This window comes from Amia ocellicauda, chromosome 4 (assembly GCF_036373705.1).
Source record: "Amia ocellicauda isolate fAmiCal2 chromosome 4, fAmiCal2.hap1, whole genome shotgun sequence".
Classification (NCBI taxonomy): Eukaryota; Metazoa; Chordata; class Actinopteri; order Amiiformes; family Amiidae; genus Amia; species Amia ocellicauda.
Window position 1 is genome coordinate 6,109,409 of NC_089853.1, and position 22,701 is coordinate 6,132,109.

The 22,701-nt window shown below is 45.3% G+C and overlaps 1 protein-coding gene across 1 annotated transcript in view; it reads right to left on the reverse strand.

Annotated features, from left to right (window-relative positions):
- Positions 1–1,368: 1,368 nt before the first annotated feature.
- The window catches only part of tmem276b (transmembrane protein 276b), a 37,084-nt gene continuing 15,751 nt past the window's right edge, over positions 1,369–22,701 (reverse strand). The window contains exons 2-4 of the mRNA XM_066700710.1: positions 18,184–18,297; positions 14,835–14,972; positions 1,369–2,110 (exon numbers count right to left, since the gene is read on the reverse strand). Coding sequence (XP_066556807.1) covers positions 1,866–2,110; positions 14,835–14,972; positions 18,184–18,297 — 497 coding nt within the window. The 3' untranslated portion in view covers positions 1,369–1,865. The remainder of the gene's footprint in view (positions 2,111–14,834; positions 14,973–18,183; positions 18,298–22,701) is intronic.

Here is a 22,701-nt window from a genome sequence, read left to right on the forward strand (position 1 = left end):
GAGACTGTGCTGGCTGTGAGGGTTGAACGGACTTTCTGTCTGAATATGAACTGGGACACTGATAGGGTTCTGATTTCCCAGCTAATGGATAACTTTTTAAGTTAAAGAGCCTAAAAGGTCTCAACTGAAAACATGCCTTGACTTCACTTCACTCTCTGCCTTTTCAAATAAGGGGATTTAAAATGAGTATCTGCATCTGTGTAACATTTCTTTTTAATGTGGGCATTTAGAGGGATGATAGGGGCAGCTAAGATGATTTAATTTCCTGTAAGCAGTCATTTGACAATATTTCCCCCCCTCTGGCACCTCCAGCCCCCAGTCTGTCACCAGCAACACCAACACGCCATTTTAAATTAAACTCAGGAGCCGCGAGTGGAAAGTTTGGGACACCAATGTTATTGCACGTCTGTTCGGGAGAATCTGCGCTTGTGCTAAAGACGCACAGAGCCCTCGTTTAGAGATGGACCGTCAAATCGAGGGCTGGAGACAGAAATGAAGGGAATTCTTGTCCGTTGTTTTCATTGGGAACCTTAAATGTTATTGTGTACGTTGGCTACCTTAGATGTAAGATGTTTCTCTGTGTGCTGTGTTTTAGAAACACAAATGGCCTTGCATTTAAATAATTTTTAAATAAGGGGAAAATCCCCAGCCTTCACAATGTGAAAACTAACAGAGGACATCAGATCATACAAACTGGGATGGGCGGGACATTGGTGAGGATATTTGAGAGGTTTGTGCAGGCATGTGTAAGACCTGTGCAAAAGATGGGGTCCTCTCTCTGGTTCGAGGGCTCCTGTGCGTTAGTCCGGGCTGGGCACACCTACAGCCTGCAGCCTTGTGCTTATTCTCGAGGGCAAACCAGACAGGAAGTGGTCCAGGAAGTGATGCGATGCTAAACGATTCTCAAGCATTCCACTGGCAACCCAATTAGTCCCCTTTCCCTTCTCCCAATTAACACTCCCACGACTGCGACCTCCGGCAAACCCCTCAACCTCCACATCAGCATGAAACCATTTCCAAAAAAAAAAAAAAATTATCCTTTATACAGTTACTTAAAAGAGAAGCCTGTATGTACAATGTATGAATGCCTTGGAACACGGTTTACAGGTACTGAAGAGTTGCTACTTGACAGCTGAAAGCACATTTCCAAGTGTCTCTGTTGTGTTTAAATCTCCGGCTGCGGATCCGTGTGCGTCTCACTCTGGGTGAAATGCACAGCAGCGGGTGTGGATAGTATAAAAAAAAAAACATGAAACCCCACAGTCCTGCTAGCAATGTTATTAAAAGTCCATCAAGTTGTTTTTTTAAACAAGTGACAGTTTATGCCAGCATAATTGTTTTCCTTCCCCCCCTCCCGCCCTCCCGCCCTCCCTTGTCATTAGAAACCAAGAACGAACACACACTACAGTTCACCAACCCAGAGAATAATGGGACGGAGTTGGTTTTCACTTTGTTTTTTCTCATTTTTTGTTTCCTCTTGTCCTTGAAATACTGAGCGTTCATCCTTTTCTATTTATTTTTGTTTGTTTTTTGTTTGAAGATCCTAATAGAAACAGAGGAGAGACAGAGAGAGAAAGAAAGAAAGACAGAGAGAAAGAGAGCACCATTTTAAAAGAAATGTCTTCGAAAAACAGTAGCTGTCTGCACTTGGCCGGAGTGAGTGAACGTCTGAAGTCATGTTTGTGTCGAGCGGCGCTCAGTGGGAGAGTGTGGCCCCCGCCCCACCGGTCCCCGTGGGCTCGTCGTCTCCAGTATAGTTCTAGTTTCCCGCCCGTCTGCCCAGAGCGCGCGGGGCGAATGTCTTCCACGAGGGGCAGGGGAGCCGGGGTGGGGGGGGCGGCAGTTGCTGGGCCTTGGTTCCCAGGTCACACGGTGCCGTTCTCCTGCCGCGGCTTTTGCACCATTGTGCGGGGGGTGCTGAGCGAGGGGGCTAATGTACACAGGAATCCAGCCAGCAGCGTGAGGCCCAGCCCGCCCCAGGCACAGAACATGGACCAGCCGTAGCCGTGGCTGATGTCCTCGGGCAGTCCGTACATGTGGCGCGGGTATCTGGATAGTTCGAAGTTGATGCCGGCCACACAGGTGCACAGGGAGATGATGCAGCAGGTCCCTGGTGGAGGACAAGGAGGAAGACGTCAGTGTATTGGCAGTAATGTACAGCCAGAACCCAACCTGCTCAGCATTTGACTGTCATTATGGAAAATACATAATTGTGAGTCCCAACAAAATACAATGTAACAGAACAAAAATGCACAATACTGTGCAGGAAGGAATCATCACCCAGTCTGCCATTTATTCCAACTTTATTGACTCAGGAGACAAATCACATGATGAACCCCCCGAAAAAGTATATATAGTTTAGTTTATTCATAGAACAAATAGATGTACTTATCTAGAATGTATTTTATTTAACCAGAAAGGCTGATCGAATTAATTCTGTGCACAAATACATTTTTGCACTGAGTCGTATTGCAAGCCTTTGTTCACATATATTTGTTTACAGTCCTTAACGATTGCCTTTAACTCCACATCTGAGTAATGCGTAAACCAGCAAGTGCACCAGTCTAGAGAGTCTGGGTGTTTATCATCCCGTGTTGCTTTGCAAGATGTCAGTGTGTAACGTTGTGCAAAGAGTCGCCACTAGAGGGGGCTGTGGCAGCACAACAACTGTAGATGCCATAACACTGGCTTTCCATTTCAGTTGAGCCAAGACCAAGATAATAATAATAACAAGAACAACACTGACAATACCAAGAAGAACTATTAACCATATTCCTTCCTTGTTCCTTCCTGTGTCAAACTACTGCCAACTATAATTACTGCGTCATTCATTTTCTGAGCTGAATAAATACAGAAACAAAACAAAAAAGTGCTAATTTCTAACCGTTAATTCTGACAGGCCGTCTCAGCAATGGCTCAAACGTCTCTATTCAGCAAACCTGAACGTCACTGTTAACTTTCACTGCAGGAGAGTAACAGTTTTTTTCTCAGCGGCATTAAACGTTTGAATCTGAAGTGTGAAAGGGTTAACCATTAAACAAATTAATGCATTGACTTAATTGGCGTTGAATCCTCTAAAACCCACACTTGGGGCTCTCTATGGCCTGTGTTTCCCCGTCGCCGGTGCTCTCTCCTGTGTGGCCGTGCAGCACCCGGCCCCGGTATCTCACTGTACTGTGAAGCAGACCCTGTACTGAAGACACACTGGCAAGCTTTGACCGTTACACTCTCTGGAGGGGCCTGCTCCAGCTGCTGGAGGGGAGCATCGTCCCGGGCCTGCTCTGAGCTCCGTTTACACTCGTGGTCAGTGGGGGAAAGAGGAAGCACTGTGCGCCGCTCGAGGAAACTCTAAGACGGCTCTCCCCTTCCAGCTCCTATTTTTAGCAGCCGCCGGAGCTCTCGAGAAACGCTGGCTGGCACGGGGCTGATGGGAGGAGGCCGAGCCCGCAGCGTCCCAGCGGGACAGAGTCTGCCAAGAGCACTTCCACTAAAGAGCGGCGGACACTTTGAAGACCGATCAAGACGAGGATGGTGAAGCCTCCCTGTGACCCCTCCCTCTCGCCGGGCCCCGTCCCTCACGCCTCCCATTTCAGACACCCAGACACCTCCAAATCTGTAGTCACTCCTTTCCTTTCACAGAGACACGCCACAAACCCCAATGGGTTTTCTGCCTCAAGCTCTGATACTGTGACACATTTGCAATACCTTGAATGAAGTTTCTTACTTTTTTTTCCCCAGTCTACGGAGATAAACAACATGTACAGTGAGGGAAAAAAGTATTTGATCCCCTGCTGATTTTGTACGTTTGCCCACTGACAAAGAAATGATCAGTCTATAATTTTAATGGTAGGTGTATTTTAACAGTGAGAGACAGAACAACAACAAAAAAATCCAGAAAAACGCATTTCAAAAAAGTTATAAATTGATTTGCATGTTAATGAGGGAAATAAGTATTTGATCCCCTATCAATCAGCAAGATTTCTGGCTCCCAGGTGTCTTTTATACAGGTAATGAGCTGAGATTAGGAGCACTCTCTTAAAGGGAGTGCTCCTAATCTCAGCTCGTTACCTGTATAAAAGACACCTGTCCACAGAAGCAATCAATCAATCAGATTCCAAACTCTCCACCATGGCCAAGACCAAAGAGCTGGCCAAGGATGTCAGGGACAAGATTGTAGACCTACACAAGGCTGGAATGGGCTACAAGACCATCGCCAAGCAGCTTGGTGAGAAGGTGACAACAGTTGGTGCGATTATTCGCAAATGGAAGAAACACAAAATAACTGTCAGTCTCCCTCGGTCTGGGGCTCCATGCAAGATCTCACCTCGTGGAGTTTCAATGATCATGAGAATGGTGAGGAATCAGCCCAGAACTACACGGGAGGATCTTGTTAATGATCTCAAGGCAGCTGGGACCATAGTCACCAAGAAAACAATTGGTAACACACTACGCCGTGAAGGACTGAAATCCTGCAGCGCCCGCAAGGCCCCTCTGCTCAAGAAAGCATATGTACAGGCCCGTCTGAAGTTTGCCAATGAACATCTGAATGATTCAGAGGAGAACTGGGTGAAAGTGTTGTGGTCAGATGAGACCAAAATCGAGCTTTTTGGCATCAACTCAACTCGCCCTGTTTGGAGGAGGAGGAATGACCCCAAGAACACCATCCCCACTGTCTAACATAGAGGTGGAAACATTATGCTTTGGGGGTGTTTTTCTGCTAAGTGGACAGGCCAACTGCACCGCATCAAAGGGACGATGGACGGGGCCATGTACCGTCAAATCTTGTGTGAGAACCTCCTTCCCTCAGCCAGGGCATTGAAAATGGGTCGTGGATGGGTATTCCAGCATGACAATGACCCAAAACACACAGCCAAGGCAACAAAGGAGTATCTCAAGAAGAAGCACATTAAGGTCCTGGAGTGGCCTAGCCAGTCTCCAGACCTTAATCCCACAGAAAATCTGTGGAGGGAGCTGAAGGTTCGAGTTGCCAAACGTCAGCCTCGAAACCTTAATGACTTGGAGAGGATCTGCAAAGAGGAGTGGGACAAAATCCCTCCTGAGATGTGTGCAAACCTGGTGGCCAACTACAAGAAACGTCTGACCTCTGTGATTGCCAACGAGGGTTTTGCCACCAAGTACTAAGTCGAAGGGGTCAAATACTTATTTCCCTTATTAATATGCAAATCAATATATCACTTTTTTGAAATGCGTTTTTCTGGATTTTTTTGTTGTTATTCTGTCTCTCATTGTTAAAATACACCTACCATTAAAATTATAGACTGATCAATTCTTTGTCAGTGGGCAAACGTACGAAATCAGCAGGGGATCAAATACTTTTTTCCCCTCACTGTACACTCACCTAAAGGATTATTAGGAACACTTGTTCAATTTCTCATTAATGCAATTATCTAACCAACCAATCACATGGCAGTTGCTTCAATGCATTTAGGGGTGTGGTCCTGGTCAAGACAATCTCCTGAACTCCAAACTGAATGTCTGAATGGCAAAGAAAGGTGATTTAAGCAATTTTGAGCGTGGCATGGTTGTTGGTGCCAGACGGGCCGGTCTGAGTATTTCACAATCTGCTCAGTTACTGGGATTTTCACGCACAACCATTTCTAGGGTTTACAAAGAATGGTGTGAAAAGGGAAAAACATCCAGTATGCGGCAGTCCTGTGGGCGAAAATGCCTTGTTGATGCTAGAGGTCAGAGGAGAATGGGCCGACTGATTCAAGCTGATAGAAGAGCAACTTTGACTGAAATAACCACTCGTTACAACCGAGGTATGCAGCAAAGCATTTGTGAAGCCACAACACGTACAACCTTGAGGCGGATGGGCTACAACAGCAGAAGACCCCACCGGGTACCACTCATCTCCACTACAAATAGGAAAAAGAGGCTACAATTTGCACAAGCTCACCAAAATTGGACAGTTGAAGACTGGAAAAATGTTGCCTGGTCTGATGAGTCTCGATTTCTGTTGAGACATTCAGATGGTAGAGTCAGAATTTGGCGTAAACAGAATGAGAACATGGATCCATCATGCCTTGTTACCACTGTGCAGGCTGGTGGTGGTGGTGTAATGGTGTGGGGGATGTTTTCTTGGCACACTTTAGGCCCCTTAGTGCCAATTGGGCATCGTTTAAATGCCACGGCCTACCTGAGCATTGTTTCTGACCATGTCCATCCCTTTATGACCACCATGTACCCATCCTCTGATGGCTACTTTCAGCAGGATAATGCACCATGTCACAAAGGTCCAATCATTTCAAATTGGTTTCTTGAACATGACAATGAGTTCACTGTACTAATCTGGCCCCCACAGTCACCAGATCTCAACCCAATAGAGCATCTTTGGGATGTGGTGGAACGGGAGCTTCGTGCCCTGGATGTGCATCCCACAAATCTCCATCAACTGCAAGATGCTACCCTATCAATATGGGCCAACATTTCTAAAGAATGCTTTCAGCACCTTGTTGAATCAATGCCACGTAGAATTAAGGCAGTTCTGAAGGTGAAAGGGGGTCAAACACAGTATTAGTATGGTGTTCCTAATAATCCTTTAGGTGAGTGTATATATACATAGCAATGTAGGTTTAAGCAATAACACACACCAGCTGAGCCCTTAACGATGCTTTACCCCACATCCACACATTTCTAATAAACAAAACCACTTCGAGACACAGACAAATAAAAGAACCACTCATACATAACATCTAACACAATGAAAGTCATGTTAAATACCACGACCCACATTCAGAGCAGGTAATACGATTTGTTTAATAACATTTCCTTTGGTGGAAACCGAATTAAAACCTCTACCCCCCCCGCCATCAAAGGAAAGGCCGATTGTACCTCACGACTGACATGCTCGGTATAAATGGCAGCCATCATAACTAATGACATAATTTCTCCTTAACGAGATATGCAGTCTGCAAGATTTCATTTATGGGGGAGGCAGGCGTAGCAGGCACAACCCCCCACCTTCATTCCCAGTGCTAAAGTTATTAAGGAACCGCAGCGCAGCTAAATCAGAATCACTAATTGAATTAAGCTCCAATTACTAAAGGTCATTATGTGTCCCTGGGTGCTGACTGACAACCTCAAGGCATAACCTCATCGCCTCTCAGGTCTGAGGCATTGAGTATTGAATACAATATAACGACAGCCTCAGATACATAACACATTAATACAAGCACAGGAATGAATAAATAATCATAATGATTAAGAGTAAAGCTGGTACGATTCACAGATGTACATAATCTCCCCGGAGTAACAGATGCGTCACAGCAGAATATTTACACTGCTCTGCGGCTACATGTTTGTTAATTGAGTCCATATGTTATTTATGTATGGATGCGTGTTTTAAACGGTGGGACCGTCCCACAGTCTTGGGTTTTCCGTCTGTACAGAGACCCCCGGGGAGGGAATCGGTAGAGAAGCTGTTAAAAACCCTTCATGAAAGAAAAACAAAATCTGTATGTAAACATTTGGATTAGTTTGACAAATCTATTATTTTCTACTGCTTGTTCTTTTCTTGTTTTCAGGTTTTTCCATCATGACTTCCCAGTGTCTGGGAGGCCAGGAAAAGAGGACAACACACAAGAACTGAGGGCCATTTTCTCTGTGTCTCTGAGTTTCTGTGTGTTTGTGGGTGCGTATCTCTGTATGTTTATGTGTTTGTGTGTGCGTGTTTCTGTGAGAATTTAGTTTGTGCCTTTCTCTGTGTGTTTCTCTGTGTGTGTGTGTGTGTGTGTGTGTGTATGTGTCTTGATTGTGTTTGCAAGTCTCAGTGTGTGTGTGCGTCTGTGTCTCTGGTCTCTGTGTTTGTGTGTGTAGGTGTGTTTGTGTCTGTGCTTGTGTGTTTGTGCGTGTCTGTGTGTGTGCGTGTCTGTGTTTGTGTGTGTTTCTCTGTGTGTGTGCGTGCGTGCCTGTCTCTGTATGTGTGCATGTGCGTGCGTGTCTTTGTGTGTGTGTGTGTGTGTGTGTGTGTGTGTGTGTGTGTGTGTGTGTGTGTCTCTCTTCAGGACAAGAGGGGGAGGCGCAGGTGGAGCGGTGAGAGGGCAGCCGCACCCCCGTGGTCCGATCCTGCGCTCAAGCAGCTGGGGGGGCTGTGTGTGATCTGAGCCACATGAGCGGCCGAACGGCGCAGCATGGCACCACCGCACAATAGCCTGGGGGGGGGGTTTGAATTAAAAACAGCGGCAACCTGATTATTTATCTGAGTCGGTGGTCCCCTGAATTGAGGACCGCCGACACAATGAAAGAGCAGCTGCAGATTGGGCAATGGTTTCTGTGAGAGGGAGAGAGAATGTGAGATAGGGTGTGTGTGTGTTTGTGTGTGTGAGAGAGAGAGGAGGGAGCTCTCTGTACAACACCTGGATGTGGAGATGAATGGTGTGTCGAGCGCCGGGGCGGCCAATCACACCTGCCAGTCCAGCTCCCCTCCAGCTCGATTATCAAGCACAGTGACAGGACCCTCCCCAACGGATGGGCAGCGGGGCAGAAGCTCGGCAGGGGGCGGGGGGTTGTGAGAGCTGGTGTACAGACTGAGCCGAGCCCACAGCTGCCTCCTGTCACACACAGTGTAATTCTTAATTGGACAAGACCACTAATGAAGCCGCACTCAGACCCCGGGCCCCGGCGCTCAACGCGGCTACAACAGGTAACCTAACTGACTGTGCAGCTCCTCCGTGACTACAAATCACCGGCCACACGGACACACAGACACATCCCTGAGCAAAACAAATACACCAATAAATGCACAACCGAATGAACGAATACAACACAACTACAATACTGAGGTGAGTTATACAGTGGCTCTCAAAAGTGTGCACCCCTCTTGGACTTTTCCACGTCATTGTGTTACAACATGAAATCAGAACGGATTTAATCAGGAGTTTTTGCCACTGATCAACACCGAAAATGTCCATAATGTCAAAGTGGAGGAAGATTCTATGGTCTGATGATACAGAAATAGAGCGTTTTGGCCTCAACGCTAAGCGCTGCGTTTGGCACGAGCCTAACACTGCACATCATCCTGAGAACACCATCCCTACCGTGAAGCATCGTGGTGGCAGCATCATGCTGTAGGGATACTTCTCTGCGTCAGGGCCTGGAAACCAAAATGGATGCAGCAAAGTACAGAGAAAACCTGGAAGAAAAACTGCTGAAGTCTGCAAGAGACCTGGAACTTGGGAGAAGATCTTCCAGCAGGGCAATGACTCCAAACATTGACCCAGTCAAATTGACCCAGTCAAAGCCCGGACCTCAATCCAGTTGAGAATATGTGGAAAGAGTTGAAAATTGCTGTTCACCAAAGGTCCCCATCCAACTTGATGGAGCTTGAGCAATTTTGCAAAGAAGGATGGGCAACAATTGCTGTGCCCAGATGTGCACAGCTGGTAGAGACTTATCCACATAGACTCATGGCTGTAATTGCTGCCAAAGGTGCCTCTACAAAATATGGACTGAAGGGGTGATTACTTATGCATTCAATTATTTTCTGTTTTGTATTTGTAATTAATTTAGAACAATTTGCAGATTATATTTTTCACTTGGACATTATGGACATTTAGTGTGTTGATCAGTGGCAAAAACTCCTGATTAAATCCATTCTGATTTCATGTTGTAACACAATGACATGTGAAAAAAGTCCAAGGGGGGTGAATACTTTTGGGAGCCACTGTAGCTGCAGCTCTAGGGTTAACATGAGGCAACAGTATGAATTCACACTCACACACTCGGTTTTGCACCACAGCACTATATTTAAAACATGCCAGAGTTTGCTTTGCGCCACACGCTGGTTTCCTCGTCGAGTTATTTTAAACCAGTTTGCTGGTGTAATGTCTTCCTGCCCTGAAAGATTCTGCTTTCCATTTTATTTCTGAATGTGCAAGAGCACGAGTCTCGCCGTGGCGGGGAGAGGGAGACACCGTGGGACAAAACCACTGGTGGATTCATCATCTCCGCACACTAATCACACTTCAAGACGATGACAAGTTTATTGTAAGTACTGCCCACACAATAGCTCTCATTAATTTGCGCATCATAATAATTGTGCGTCTATTAAAAAGAGAACATTTCCTGTCTGGATTCATATTGTTATTATGGTTCTCTTTACATTTTTTCTGAAAGATTAATTTGAATTCCTCCTGCGTGGGTTAAGGTTTTTATTATCGTTATTGTCTTTTTTTTTTCCCAGGGAGAAGAAATAATTGTGCAAAGATCTAGACTCAGATGTTGAGAAGCCACACAACCACACAACAAACTCATTTCAAAACTACTGTAATGATCTGTTACTTTCGATACCAAACAAAATCATGTAATCTATCATGATTAATGCTTAAAAATTCATATAACGATGATTATATATACATATAAACAAATTGTCATCTGATGGAATAAATGAATGAATAAATAAATGAAGGCCTTGATGTTTGTAAAACTACAAATACTGATCATGTCAGAAAACAAATATTGGGGAATTGTGTTTTTCAGACTCAAAGCCACATCTTGCAGACTGATGAATAGAGAACTAAAGCCTTAAAACCAAACAAAATGTCCTGCTACACACTCACACTCACACTCACACTCTCTCTCTCTTAAATGTATTTATACACACTGTAACACTCTAACAAGGCCAAGAATGATTTTTTTAAATGACAAATCCAACATGTATATTCTCGATTCTCTTCTCTGACACACAGGAGAGTTAGTCAGCGTTTGGAGTGGGTCCTCCGTGGTCTGATGGGTCCACAGGAAACCCGAAGCCGAGTGGGCCGCTCGGGGGGCACAAACTGGGTCAAACAGATGCATTAACCCCCGCACCTGCTTCCGCGCTCCGACTCGCTGCATGCTCTCTCTTAATCTACAGTGACTGAAATCTCTGGGGGGTTTGTTTTCGGTTCCAGACAAGTGCCTTTTACTTCTGAAAGGAGCCATCAATTTTTCATTGCACTTGCCGGCACAGGATGAATAGTGTTGGGAGCTGCCAGTTAAGCACATGACCTGGGGACATCTGTATCCCTGCCGTCTCTCTCTCCCTCTCTATCCCTCTCTCTATGAGCCGTCTCCTCCCTCAGGGCAGTGTTTATTATATAATGCTCACAGCCAAGATCCCCCATTAGATCCTCATGCCAATATTGGCTTGAATGCAATAACCCTCCGAGGAGAGAGCGACTCCCACTTCAGAAGACCCTACTGTGTGCCAAAGGACACCGCGATGCATTTCATAAAGCCGCGCAGGACCGTGCCATAGGATGCCCCGTGGAAGATAAATTAGCGTGTAGATTTGTTTAATTAAAAGCTCGAGTTGGTGGGCTGCGCTCTGGCCCTGCACACTGCGCTGAGAGCAGGATATTCAGAGCGGACTGGGCTGGAATCCAAGCACAGGGAAGAGCCGTCTCCGTCCAGCTTTTCCACATTGTCACATCAGACCGCATGTCTACCATCGCAGGAAGTGTCCCCGTGAGTCTCAGTGATAAATGTTGACAGTACAGGGGTTTAAGGTGGGAAGGGGTCACGTTCTGCAAAGAGAAAACCTGTGTGCTTTTCACCAAAGCACAGATTCCACAGCAATCCCTGTGCAGAGACCCTATAACACAAGGGTGTCTGACTCTAGTCCTGGGGGGCCGCAGTGTCCGCTGGTCTTTGTTCCAACAAGAGCTCCCAATTGCTTAATCATTGTCATTATTTAGGCTTATCTAAAACTTCCATATTTAATTTTAAAAGCCCATGTCTTACAATGTGTTGAAGACTCAAAACACTGAACCCACAGAACAATTCAGAGTCTGGAGAGAAGTGTTCAATTCAACCCGGTGGTTTAATTAGACCAATTAAGGAGCAAAGAGCTAGTCTGGAACAAAACCCAGAAGACAGTGCGGCCCCCCAGGACTGGAGTCTGCTTTAACAGACCTCCCCCTCCACACACACATTGCCCCCACACTCCCGAGACGTGCTCCTGGCCATGAGTTTCTGTGGCCCCTGTCCTTGTCTCTCAGCATTAAGGCAAGAACTGAAATTAAGCATAACGGGGGCGGGAGACTCTGAGTAAGTAAAATCCAGATGCTAAACCTAATTAAGTTTAATAAAAGAAAAGGAGGGAAGAATCCCGACTCGGTGGGCGACCCGGTACTGAGTGAGTGCCGAAATCCTACGGCTGCAGATTTTGCTTGATCTGCGATTAAGATACATAGTTTGATTTCGGCAGCATTAAGGAAATAATAATCCTCTTGGGAAAGGCAGTCCCTGTAATGAAGGCTGGGAAATAAAATCAGCAACGGTTTCAACCGCCACACAACGGAAGCGCTTTATTTTCAGTCCATTGTATAAGCAAATGGGATAATATTTGCCATCCCGGTTTTAATTAAGCATTAATTAAAACACGTAGGTTGAATTGAGCAGTTACAAGTTATAATTTTAGCTTTAACTACAGATAACATTTACCGGGAGTGTCTGTGTCGTGTTAAGCTGCAATATGCGGAGTAAATTCAGCGCATGATGTGAACCCGACACACGCAACCGCTCTGAACCGCGATCACATGTCAATGCCTGGCAGCCAATCAGAGCACAGCAGTGAAAATGCCTCAATCCTATAAGCAAAGGATTATTTTCTCTCAGTAATAACTTGGGAATTTCTTATAATCGGAACGAAGTCTATAACATTGCCTAATTGAGATTTATATATATATATAAATGTGTGTTTGTGGATGTATATGTACAATTGTTTATCTCTCCTTAATTAAATAAATCTTGTACTCTTTGTATTTTCTTTCCTATTAGATTCATATTTCCAAATACTGATTAAATTATAACAATGGACACTGTGTGATAAGAGCGCAGTGATAAATACAGTCAATGAGCTTATTTAAATTCAGAAACAGCTACACACATGTGTCAGTATTGAGCGTTGTGCAATTGTTGTGGGTGGTGGGGTGGCTTGGACAACACAACCCAGGAGGACTCACATCCAAGGATATGTGCCAAACAATAAATACAGCAGTCCCTCGCGCTCACCAGTGTGTTTAAGGGGAAATACATATCCCACTGGAGGACACGGCGGTGTGCAGTGAATGCTGTAAAAGTCACATGGCATCCAACGAAGCCTGCAATATTTTGGAAGGGAAATAACATCTTGCATCAATCCAGTGACGCTGCATGGCTGTTACATAATGAGAACCGAGAGCCAGGTTTATGCAACTCAAAGGTCACACGTCAAGGTGCAGGCGTTAAAAATATTACATTGCAAATGATGGAAAAAATACTTCTACTGGAGTGGGTATCATAACAGCTATGGCACACAGTCCTGGCATCCTTCATCTGGACACTGAGGATTGCTGATCTTGGTAAAGACAGAAAAACAGGAACATACTTGGTCTTTTGGGGGGCGGGGGGGCAGACTAAGACAGTACGCCTTGCTTGCATCGGCAACTGAACACGTTACGGGAATAAAGACAAACTGTTCTGTGCGTATCGGATTCTTGCTGCTTTTTGTACAAAGAAGCAGAATATTAGTTAAGAAAAAAACTCTAAAGATGTAAGAGATTTAAGTCTACAGAGAGGGAAACGCTAGTGGCACAGACAGTGATGTGAATGATGTAATTACCAGGCATTATCTCAGGGGGGCTGTAATCAGCACTTACAATACAAGACACTGGGGAACAATGCTCCCCTTGTGGAAGAAAAATGTCCAGGACGCGAGCCTCCTAAAATAAAATTTACTCACACGTTTAAAGCTTTGTCGAGAGCTAATTTTATCTCACAGTAACCGATGCTCCCATTGTTGAAGTTTTCTTCAGCTAAAGCACAGCCGGTAATTGAATTTTGCTCTCCGGCCGTATCAGTACAGATAGGCCTTTCATTCCACCGAGGTTTTTGGTGCAAACCTGTGCGGTCAATGGTACTGGCACCCTGTTTCTTAGATTATCGTTTAACCGCCTCTTGCTATCGAGGCTTTTAAAGAAAGGTACAATGTCCCATTACTGCAAGGACTAACAGAACCCATTCATTGCATTAATTCGCTTCATGGAGATCTCAAGATAAAAACTAAAACTGGGTGTTCGTGCCAACATTCGTCCTGCTGGACTTGGAAGCTGTGAAGATCTCCCTGCAGCTGCACTGGGGCCGTCCAAACCCAGTGAAAAGGTCTGTTGTCCATTTCTGCTGGGTCTCTTACTCTCTCATGAAGATATCTTCAGTCTGCATCAACCACTCCATGTCAGCGCAGTGTAGTGTGGGTTTGGATACGGTTGCCTTTTCCACAGTCATTGAAGCCAGAGCTTTATCATTCTGCACATGCATTTGAGTGCCATGCCTGCTGGGTGTTGGGATGATTTACACCCAGAATATTACTGGAGACGAAGGGAGATGAACGGCAGGCTTTATTGATTCTATTTGATTTAACATGCTTTTCAGATGAGAGCTTTGATGCCGTTAGTTACTGCTCTGTGCGCCGTGGCTTGTCAGGAGGGGTATTTACATACAGGAGGTGTGTGTTGTTGTTTGTGGGAACATAAACACACTGCTGGGGGCAATTCTGACCCACTGGCTTTGTAAAACACGCATTTAAAGAGCAGGCAAAATCTCTAAACCCTGCCTTGGCACCTCATCGAAATCCAGTTGTAAAAAGCCCACGCAAGAGAAAATAACATTTGTGACAAAACCGAAAATAAGAAAATCTTGCTGTTTTATTCCTTTTCTTTTTACTCAGTCAGATAAACCGAGAATAAGAAAAACGCCCCCATGCATACTTCTCAGTGAGCTGTTGGGATAAAACACACGCACACAGAAATACCCCCCAATATGTGTATGTAGAAAACCACTCTCGCTCTTACCTCCCATGAGAAACAGCAGCCCGGCGACGTACTGCATCAAATCGTGTTGCTTGCAGCAGCCGAGGACGCCAATAATCCAGCCAAAGAGGATAATGGACACAGCCATTCCTATAAAGCCCGCTGTCATGCGACGCAAGTCTGTAGGCAAGGAGGAAGGGAGAGAAATAGAAAGAGGGGGGGAAACAATAATAATAATAATGAAAAAACAACAACGACAACAACTCACAGACACATCCCATTACCAGCAAAATGAGAGCGGGGACAAACAAAACCCACAGCGATTTGTGGTACTGAAGCGGTCAGCAGTTCCCCCCGGTCCTCTGCACTGCACGATGGATTGAGGGCCGCTGCCTATTCCGCGGCGAGCCGGAGGCGGGCCGTGAAACAGTGCGGTTCGGCCCGGGAGGGGTTACATGATGGATGTGCGTCCGTCCCCGGATCCACGGAGAGACCGCCAGGCACGCCAGCGAGGGATTCTGCGGCAGGCGGCAAATGCAAGCGCCGGGACACCTGTGGGAGCTTTATGACTCGTTACTAGAAAGCCGAGTGGCGCGTCGGCATGTGCAGGTCCCTCCAGGCCCCGGGCCACACACTAGCTCCTCTCAATTGTGTTTCTGCCCGTGCTTAGGCTGCATAAGTCTAACTGACAGATTCAGCAGAACAGGAAATATATCACTGCTGACAGCTACACATTTCCATTCACCTCCCCAACCAACCAGTAATGGCTTTTGGAAACAGAAGGGGGATAAAATTCACTAGATGTGTTTGGGGGAAAAGGAAAATAATATTGTATAAGTAGGCATGCATTGTACATTCTGCATTGTACGTTTTTAAATGCCTTTTAAATATGTCAACATTCAGAGCTTGATTTGCAAAGCTTTGTGGATCCAGAGGAACTCAACGTGTTTTTGTGTGTTTGATAGTAAAGGTCCAGTCGAATCGAGGGCTGTGCGTCTCTGCCGAGCTTGTGTACGTCATCAGAAGACAAAAGCTACGGGGCCTGAAGGAGTGAAATAACACAACATCTAAAAACTAGAGAATATATTCTTCTAATATCAGTTTTTTATTTCAGCGGGGTGTGTGTTTATGTGTGTGTGTGTGTGTGTGTCTGTCACAAACAGCGCTCCTCTTTAATCACATGGGCTCAACAACTCCACAATGTCCAAAACAATCAACTGTGGCACTGAATTAATAATTTGACGAGCTGCAGAAGAAACAACAGCTGTGCACATTTCACTCCCTTATAGAGATAATATCTTGGCTGGCATTTAATTTATTTATATCCTAGGATCTTGTCAGCTTCCAGGTACCTGAGAAAAGCTGGATCTCTGGAGGGCAATGGTCCTGTCATTCCACAACAGTGATTCAAGCGGCACGTCTGACTGTTTCACACTGTTCAACAGCGCAATCTTACCTCTGTGTCTTGTGAGAAGTTGCCTATGGATAGTGTTGAGATGCGCGTGCAGAGCACATCACATCAGTATACACAGACAAGAGATAACAAGGAAGGCAAAATAGATAGATAAGTAAATAATTTAATATAGACACCTTGCTGTATGTCAGTGATCAGCTATGTTTAAAAGCACTTGAGTGTCTTTGCTGGGTCCTTCTGTTAATTTTCAGCAGCTACAAAGACATTAGAGGGGCTCAGAGGACTTTACACAAACACAAAGAGAGAGACAACAAAGAGACAGAGACGCAGAAAGAAACAGAGAGCCAACGAAAGAGATGGAGAGAGAGACAATGAAAGAGAGATAGAGAGAGAGAGAGAAGGGCAGAAAGAGCATATCTTTCCCACCACCCAGTACGTGACATCCTCATGAATTTCACTAAGAGTCCCGCCAGTTCAGAGCGAGACTAGATTTTGAAAACGAGTCCATTAAAAAAAGAAACGCATTAAAATGCAAATTGAAGGGCTGCAGCTGCTCGTGGCGGTGTGGGAGTCGTGAATGTGGGGCGAAGGAACGCTCACATGTTATTCTCTTCTTCACTTCCAATTACCTCAATGAAAGAAGGTCAGAAAGCATGCAGGTGATGCTGGGAGTGTTGTTCTGATTTCTATCGGGGTCTTTCTATTCAGGGGGCTTCGGCAGCAGTCTGTTGTGCTAGACTTAAAAGAGAATCTTAAAAAGCTCACTTTTTCCATTTAATTCATTTACATTCATTTTCCTCTGGAGTATAATAAATGCTGTATACCATATATTTATTTATATATATTTATGTACTTGCTCATCTCCCTCTGGGGTCTAAGCTAGTTCTTTCACTTCTGATTAAGGGCAAGTCTGTAAGTCTCAGAGGAATGTGTTATCCTAAAAAGTGGTTCATCCCATGGTAACCCAGCGTATTAGCGGGACAGAGAGAAGTGATCTGTGTCAGTCTAGACGCTGACCATTAGAGATCCCAGCTGGTGTGTTGAATGGAGAGAGTGGTCTTAATTTGTCCCCCTCCCACCGAGCCGAGAGCACTTTGTCCTCAGCCCCCCGTGGCCAAAAATGTTACGCCAAGACCGAGCGCCGCGCTGGAGCCCTGGCTGGGATGTTTAGCACAGCAACGGTGGGATGAGGAGAACACCTTGCCCGGCAGAAAAGCCCCTGGCATCCAGAGGGCACCTCTGCCCGCCATCTGGTAATCCCAGCTGTAAGTGTCCCATGCGATGAGGCTCAGTTGAAACCAGCTTATGAAAGCACTAAAATGGAATTGAAACAAACAGATCCTTAAGGTCCTCTGGAGAGTTTGGCTATTTATGTTCTTCATGCTCCCCCCCATCACCACTGCCCTCAACCGCTTTCAATAACTGCCCTTCATGTGAGGCGCTGTGATATTAATCTGTCATTTCATATGCAAGGTCATGCAATCTATAAGAATCTGAGTGGAAGTTGAAATGGGATTAATCTCCTTCTTCTATATTTGCCGGCAACACAGGATTTTCCGCAACCTGCCGAGAGCATTATCTATCAAAAGACAACGGCCTTGGAGGAGCCACAGCGGAGGGTGTTGTGCTTTTTAATCTACTGCTGCTCTGTTGTGAAGGAAGATCTGAACTGCCTTGAGCTACTCGTGGAGAATCTGTGAATCCTAATCTACCCCCCCAAGAAGACAATGCAGTACATCAACCTCTGCCAAACTTTCGGCTGATCTGAATCTCAGGTGGACTTTTTAGAGTCCATATATATATATATATATATATGAAGAGAGAAGAAAAGAAACACTAAAAGAGAGAGAGAGAGATTGCTGTAAACCCAGAACAGAAGCCTGTAGCGTCCTGGTGGACACATCTATAATATGAACCAGCCACTAATAAGAAGGCTAGAAGGCTTTCAGATAGTTAGTTATAGAGGGAATGACTTACGGAGCGCGTGCCACTCGTCCTGACGGATCGTCTTGGTGATGTTGATGGGGAGGTTCCGCGGAAGAGTGGAGGAGGAGTAATGGTACTTTACTGGCGTGCACCTCTGGATCATACCTGCAAAACAGCGAGGTAACAAATTTTACCGAAACATGGCGAGGACACGAGAAACGTCACCAAAACACACCAAGGACACGAGTAACGTCACCGAAACAGGACGAGGACATGAGAAACGTCACCGAAACACAACGAGGACACGAGAAACGTCACCAAAACACAGCGAGGACATGGGGAAAAAATCACCAAAACATGACGAAGACACAAGAAGCATCACCAAAACACCTGCATGTGACATGGGGAAGAATTCACCAAAACATGATGAGGACACAAGAAACATCACTGAAACACGGTGAGGACACGAGAAACGTCACCGAAACACGACAAGGACAAAAGAAACATCACCAAAACATGGCGAGGACATGGGAAAAATCACCAAAATATGTCAGGGACACGAAAAAATACCTAAAAGACTGGGGTCGATTGCCCCTGATTATGTACATTTCTGGTTCTTTTCACTATCTTAATGTAACGGGTTCAGTAACTGATACTCTGCACCCACCAGAGCAGGGCACCTTATCCTGCGTTGTGAACTCGCTTGGGATCATATCTGCCGGGGACGCATTCCTGTTCACATAGAGTATTTTGCACATATTGACTGTATTTTGTAATGCTTTTGACAAACGTTTCTTGTGACAACTGTAGGTCGGCCTGGGTGGCGATAACAACAGCACAGCTCGGTAAAGACTTCAATAGCGGCTCCCACTGTACGAGCAAACAAGAGGCCCCTCTCTGCATCCTCTGTCTTTCCAAGATCTCTGACTCCTGTGTTGAGTCTTGTGCTAAAACATCAAAGACCCAAAATCAGAGTCCCATGAAGCCTCGCTCTCTTCTCCTCGCTGCGATTAGCACGCGGCCCCCCGTCACACCTCCCTTTGGAAACCTCTCCTGCGCTTGCCGGCGTACCAGGGTGTTTTGCTCACCGTGATTCAAAACCTGTTTATCAGCATATGCAACCACAAGAAGTGCAGTGCAGCAGAAAGAGAGAAAACTTAAACCAATTTCCGCATCGCTTTTACCACCCAGGAATCATCTGTGTGCCTTTTAATCCTCTTAACTCTGTGCTCCTAAGCTCACACCACCTGTTATCTGCTAAGCAATCCTTTTAAAACTGAACACAAAGTCTCGTGAAAAATAACAGGATGTGCCATGTGGCAGGCGAACACTCAGACGGATAATCAGCCAAGGCCTCCGTAGATAAGATTTGTAACCCCTGTCTCATATTCCTTCCCCAGTTCCTTGCCTGTCAATCAAAATGGTCCAGAGACGCGGTGACTGGCGTGCCATATCAGAACTGAACATTTTAGACAGAAATGCTTTGATGCCAAAGAGCGAGGCCACCAAGCAACAACCAAACTATATTAAACCTGTAAATATAGCAGCAGTAATCTGGCACTCGATTGTGCTGAATCACACTCTGTACTGTTTCGGTACAGGATGTATTAAGAGCCCTTCATTATGAAACAGAAGTACAGTTGTGTACATGGAGTATACTCAAATATATGTATAGTGTACTCATCTGTATTTCCTGTTCATAAGGGCATAATCAACTGAACGGCATTCTAATGTAAATTGAATTGTTGTTGTGATTTATTCTTCATTATTGAGGTGTTTATTGTTGTGCACAGCAAGTGCCACTAACCAAGTTGTTGTTATTGTGCTGGAGTACGGTGAATCTGCTGGAGGGAAGGAAAAGTTAGATGTGTTAGACTGTGACGTCAGGGTGGAGAGTGAGACGGAGTGAGTGGTCAGCTGCACCTCATTCCTGTTACATTGTTGATTATAAATGCACTATATATTAGCCCCCATCTGTTATGTTTTGCCTTCAGACCCTCTTACATTATTATTATTATTAACAGTAGTAGTATATTGCTCCACCTGCACACCCTCCAAGCTGTCTCTCTGCTTTGTAAACCTACAAACTCACCAGCACAGCACCAATCCTAGTTCATAGTCCATCCTTATGGAATGATGTCACTCTTCGTACTACACTCATCGTTCAACCATTTTGTAACGCATTCCTGCACCATAATTTGTGGCTAAATCTGATGCACACTTGGTGTACTGTCTCCCTGTGCAATGCATAGCAGTGGGACTGTCATGCTCTCTCACTACTGTTATAACTACTTGACATCAGCTCCTGGCAGGATCGCCAGGATTATTTACATGCTACTACAAATGGCCTCCTGGTGGATGAGCACGGGGTCCCCTCCAGGTCCTCGGACCATCTGCTCTCTCCCGGCTACAGACAAGAGAAACCGTGTGGCAGAGACAGCCGAGCCAACAGGCACCTCATACTGGTAATTTATTCTAGAACCTACACTGTCAATGTAAAACAGTTTGTCCAGTTAATTGGGACATCGAGGACGCGCTTGTGTGCGTTATTGGGGAGGGAAAGCGGTGGGGTTTGTAATAGCAATGATCATAGTTTGAGACTGCTGGCGGCCCCCCAGGACCGGGGTAGAGACGCTCTGTGGCTGTTTGCACCAGTGGTGGTATGTGTAGGTCTTGCTGGGCAACAGTACAATGTCTGCTGTGAGTGCCTTCACTCTACAGGTGAGTTGAATTTCTCAATAAAGTGTTTTTATCTATTCATCTATCTACAACACTTTGAATATTAAAAGGTGTGATTCCTTGCATTTCTTTGCATTATTCCCCTGTACCTTTTGTTTTGCCCTCATATTTTAGGCAGGGTAGTGAATGCTGTGTCCATGACAGATCTGGTCTTGTGTGTGTGTGTGAGAGAGTGAGTGTGAGTGTGTGAGTGTGTGTATTGTCTTTTAACGGTATGATTTTCCTCTGTCACCCAGATCAGTGATCAACCCCTTCGGTCATTGTGTGTAAAACTGTGAACACCACTTATATCAGGCATTAATCCATATCATAAACTTGACCTACCCATGAAATGCAAATGTACAATCCTGTACACTACTGCAGTGTAATTTATTGCCAAAAGCCACTCTCTACTAGCTACAATCAAAACACGAAAGGGTACAAGTTTGCAATTTGCGATTCAAGGGTGGGTCAAACGTCTGATTTTGCCTGAAGGCTTTGTGTCTGAAGGTGTTAAATGCAAATCATACCGTTTCACATTTATGATCTCTTTGCTTATTTTCTGTAAAAACAAACTCCTTACAAACTCCCAACCCAGCTACCATGACATCATCAGTGCAAAACCATCGCTGTGCAGGCGGCCTGTCGCTCGGTAGAGAGTGACGTAAGATATAAGAATGCAGTCAAAATATAAAAAAATACAAGAAAACAAAAGAAAAACAAAATTCAAATCATAAGCTGGGTCGTCATCATTAAAACCGATGTCAGCCTTGAAATGCTTTGTAACACGTATTCCGTGTTCAGGGGATCACTCCGTACGGCACATTTTTAAATGAGAGACGGCTTTAACACCCTGGAACAAGCTTTCCAATCAGTGGTATGTTTTATTTCTCCCCTTATGGAGAAATGAATCAACTCCATTACTGCGAAAGAGGCCAATGCAGCATTTTCATATCTATGTGGATGGGGGCGGGGGGGTGCAGCAGAGTCAGTAAGATCGTTCTGCACGACTATTACCCTCCAATTCCCTCCTCAATTCCCTGACAACAACAGTCTTTCCGAAAACTGGCACCCCTGAAAGAGAAGCTGCCTGTGTTGCAAGATAATGGCTTTTGTTCTGCTTTGTTAGCCAGCAGATCCTGAATCGGCAGAAAGGAGCTCCGTGGCTCGAAGGAGGGCGACACGGACGTGGTTATGCAGGGAAGTGCAGCCTCTCTCCATTCGCCTCGGCCCCTATTTTATTGGCATCATTTAGGTCAAGGGCTAAACATAGACCGGTTGAATTATTGAACGCTGGCGAGTGCAGCAGCAGAACAAGATATAAATAAATAAATGGATCATTATAAATAAATACAAATAGCTAAATTGTGTTGGCCTAAGCTGAAATGCATGATATCCGAAAGTCTCAAGCCCCTCCGTCTCTTGGTCTCCCTTTGATGCAGCTGTCAGCCCACTTTCTGTACATGATAAATATATCCCGACGCCAGGCAAGGCTGACAGAGGAGGAAGTTTCACCATCGCTAGCTAAGGCCTTCAGATGGGAAACTTCTAAAAAGCAATGTGCGAGGAAAATAAAAATCTCTCCTCCTCTTAGCCACGCTTTAGAGAAATGTTATAAGCCCAGATATATCCGCGATGTTAAACCCTTCAAACTTCATGTGGAATAGAAATGAAACTTCCACAATGCACGAGTATCCATAACCCCACCGCGTCGATCCAGCCGCCTCCGATAGAGAGGCCACCTGTATCAGCCTTAATCACAAATAGAAACCCAGTCTGAGATACCATGTTAAAAAGAAAATGCTCAAAATAGCTCTGGACAGAGAAAAGCCTGAAGCCTCCTGGGATTGG